At 51.7% G+C, this 2,779-nt stretch overlaps 2 protein-coding genes across 2 annotated transcripts; both read left to right on the forward strand.

The window, feature by feature from the left end:
* Positions 1 to 44: 44 nt before the first annotated feature.
* Positions 45 to 965, forward strand: H257_11059 (hypothetical protein; the record flags this gene model as incomplete). The annotated part of the gene is made up of 1 exon (XM_009837897.1): positions 45 to 965. The coding sequence occupies one exon, from the start codon at positions 45 to 47 to the stop codon at positions 963 to 965; it is 921 nt and encodes a 306-aa protein (XP_009836199.1).
* Positions 966 to 1,486: 521 nt separating this feature from the next.
* Positions 1,487 to 2,131, forward strand: H257_11060 (hypothetical protein; the record flags this gene model as incomplete). Its single annotated transcript, XM_009837898.1, has 2 exons — positions 1,487 to 1,828; positions 1,877 to 2,131. The coding sequence occupies 2 exons, from the start codon at positions 1,487 to 1,489 to the stop codon at positions 2,129 to 2,131; spliced, it is 597 nt and encodes a 198-aa protein (XP_009836200.1).
* Positions 2,132 to 2,779: the final 648 nt, after the last annotated feature.

Raw genomic sequence — 2,779 nt, forward strand, 5'->3', positions numbered from 1 at the left:
ACTTGGGATCCCAACCTCACTTTCCCATTTACCATCCATCGATCATGAAGTCGATTGCTTGCATTGCTGCCGCGCTGTCGTTGGCCGCCTCGGCCGCGCCCGCCAGCGCCAACGAAGTCGCGTGGCGCTTCTACTCTGCACAAGACTACCCGCTCTCGGAATGGTACTCGAACCTGTTTGCCGACGCCAAGAAGGACAACATGAACGAGTGGTGGCTATTCAACAAGGACACCCAGCAGCTCCGCAGCAACAGCAACCAGCGCGAGTGCCTCGACGCGTACCCCAAAGACGGCAAGTACTGGGTCCACACGTGGGCGTGCGACGGCGCTAACCCCAACCAGCGGTGGTACGTGGACATGGCCAATCACCGCATCCAGCACGCCACGCACCCGAACGTGTGTCTGGATGCCGACCCCACGGCCCCCCAGCGCCAGGCCCAAGTGTGGGAGTGCCATTCCCACGACGTCAACAAGAACCAGTACTGGTCCGTGGTCCAGGAGATCGGTCATTTGCAGCGCAAGGACCTGCTCCTGACCACGACCAAGACGGAGCGCAACGACACGGCGGGGGACATTTCGTTTGCGGCGCTGTTGCCGAAAGACCCGGCCGAGAATCCGTCCGACCCGAACGCGCCGCTGCCGGCCGCGTGGCGCCAGGAGTGGGACTACAACCGCGACTTCCACCAGGTGCGGTCGGTCATTGACTACAACTGCCTCGACGCGTACGAGCCGTGGAACGGTGGTCGCGTGCATACGTGGAAGTGTGGCGACACCAACAAGAATCAAAAGTGGCAATACGATGTGTACACCAACCAGCTGCGCCACTTGACGCACAAGGGATATTGCCTCGACATCAACGACGAGACCGGCGCGCGGCCCCACCTCTGGGAGTGCCACCCCCCGACCCATAACTCTTACTCGTTGCAAAAGTTTGACCTGTTCCAGACCACTTCAACGTTCGATTAACGGCCCCTTTATTCACATTCATTTTAGTGTTGTTTTTGAATATATTGCAGTTAATTGCAGTAACAAGTGTTTGACTTGAGGTTGGAGTTTGCAGCTCATCATCCGCCGGTTGACTCATCGAATTCGTATACAGATAGTGCACAAGTACTTTAGCAAAGTTAGCCTCGTTGTAAGAGCAATTCAAGCATTTTGGCTATGGCTACATTAGTATGCCACCCAGCTATGGAACGACGAGGCTATATGTGTAATGTGCAATGTTTTAGCTGTAGGTGCAACCTGTTAGCCGAGGAGTTTAACTGTAGCGTTATCCTGAATTCACCACGAAAGAGTTCAGTTGAAGCCATTGTATCTAGGAAGACTACGCTGTCCGTCCTTCGTCGAGTCAGCTATACAAGCCGATATTAGAAGTATGACTTTGAATATTGTAGCTATCTCAAGGTAGCCAGCCATGTGGTTGGTTCGTCATATTGGAACTAGTAAGTTGGCACGAAAACATTATACTTCCAAGTACAACACTAAACATGGTGGGGTGGGGGTGCATCACGTTGCTGTGTGTGCTGTCGCAAGTGACGTTAACTATGACGGAGTGGTTCATGAGGGTGTGTGGGCCAGTGAAGCTCCGACCTCCGTCCTCTATGGATAGATCAACGTTTGCGCTGCTGCTGGTGCCGCCTTATCGGTCCACCTTCGAGATATTTACCTCTGTGTTAAAAGCACCGGTGCCCACCTTCTTTGACGTCACGTCTGTGGATCGCATGCTTCTCGTCCGGCTTGGACCAAAAATCGACTCGACTTTGCTGCATTACATCTTGTACTTGGTCGAGTTTCACTTTGCCTTGTTCGCAGTGCTATTCGTGTGCGCCGTAGGTCGTCAACCTTCTATCTATATCCCCGTTGGAGTGCAGTTCTAGCAGGCTAAGCGAAGCTATAACGCCACCACCAACGAACTCTACCGAATGGACGGCGTGACTCGGTCGCCGCTTGTTTTGCGCGGTGAGGACTTGTATCATGTCAGTCTGCTGCTCTGCGAAAGTGATAACGGCAGACATCGATGCCACTTTACTTGCTTGAACCTTGCGATAACGCAGCAGTGCTCCCCACGCGACGAAGGCTTCGATGTCGGCTCCAACTTGCTTGGCTACCGTTTCGATTCTTTTGACAAGTGACGCCGACGCACACAACGCCTTTAGCATAAGATAGGACCGTGTAAGGAACGCCATAAGCAGAGTGACCACTTCGTTGTCGATGTTGTACTTATTGTCTTGCATGCCAAATCAAGACGTGAAAAGTACCGCTTGCATCCGTGAAAGCTATTTCTTTGTTGCAGCCGACTCGTTTATATATTGGATGATGCGCAGCTCAATTTAAGAGGCGAGTCTAGCTCTGTGGTTGATTTGCTAATGTTATGGGATGTTTTAATGCAATTTGGACCTCGTGAGTCGTAACTCAATGGGCAGTAGCGCTGGTACTGTATGTCGATAAAGTTCAGTTGGATCTGGATACCTTGGCAACCCCTGACATCGTACATATACACAACGTGGTTTGTATATGAAGCGTAGCAGCAAGAAGTACACCATTTTTCAATTGACTTGGACATTTTCTCGATGGATTCGGACCGGTCACTATTGGATTGAGTGGCGTGCCCATTCGAATGAATTAGTGCCCAATGGATTTGGTACCCAGGTTCGGTGTGCCCATTGGATTTGGCACGACCCCCTCGTGTGCCCATTCGATATGCCCATGCCCCTTATAGAATTGGTTTGTACCCAACCAAACAACCTTTAGATCATTCAAAAGTGTCGTGCACTCTTTAG

This window comes from Aphanomyces astaci, assembly GCF_000520075.1.
Source record: "Aphanomyces astaci strain APO3 unplaced genomic scaffold supercont1.31, whole genome shotgun sequence".
In the NCBI taxonomy this organism is placed as follows: Eukaryota; Oomycota; class Saprolegniomycetes; order Saprolegniales; family Verrucalvaceae; genus Aphanomyces; species Aphanomyces astaci.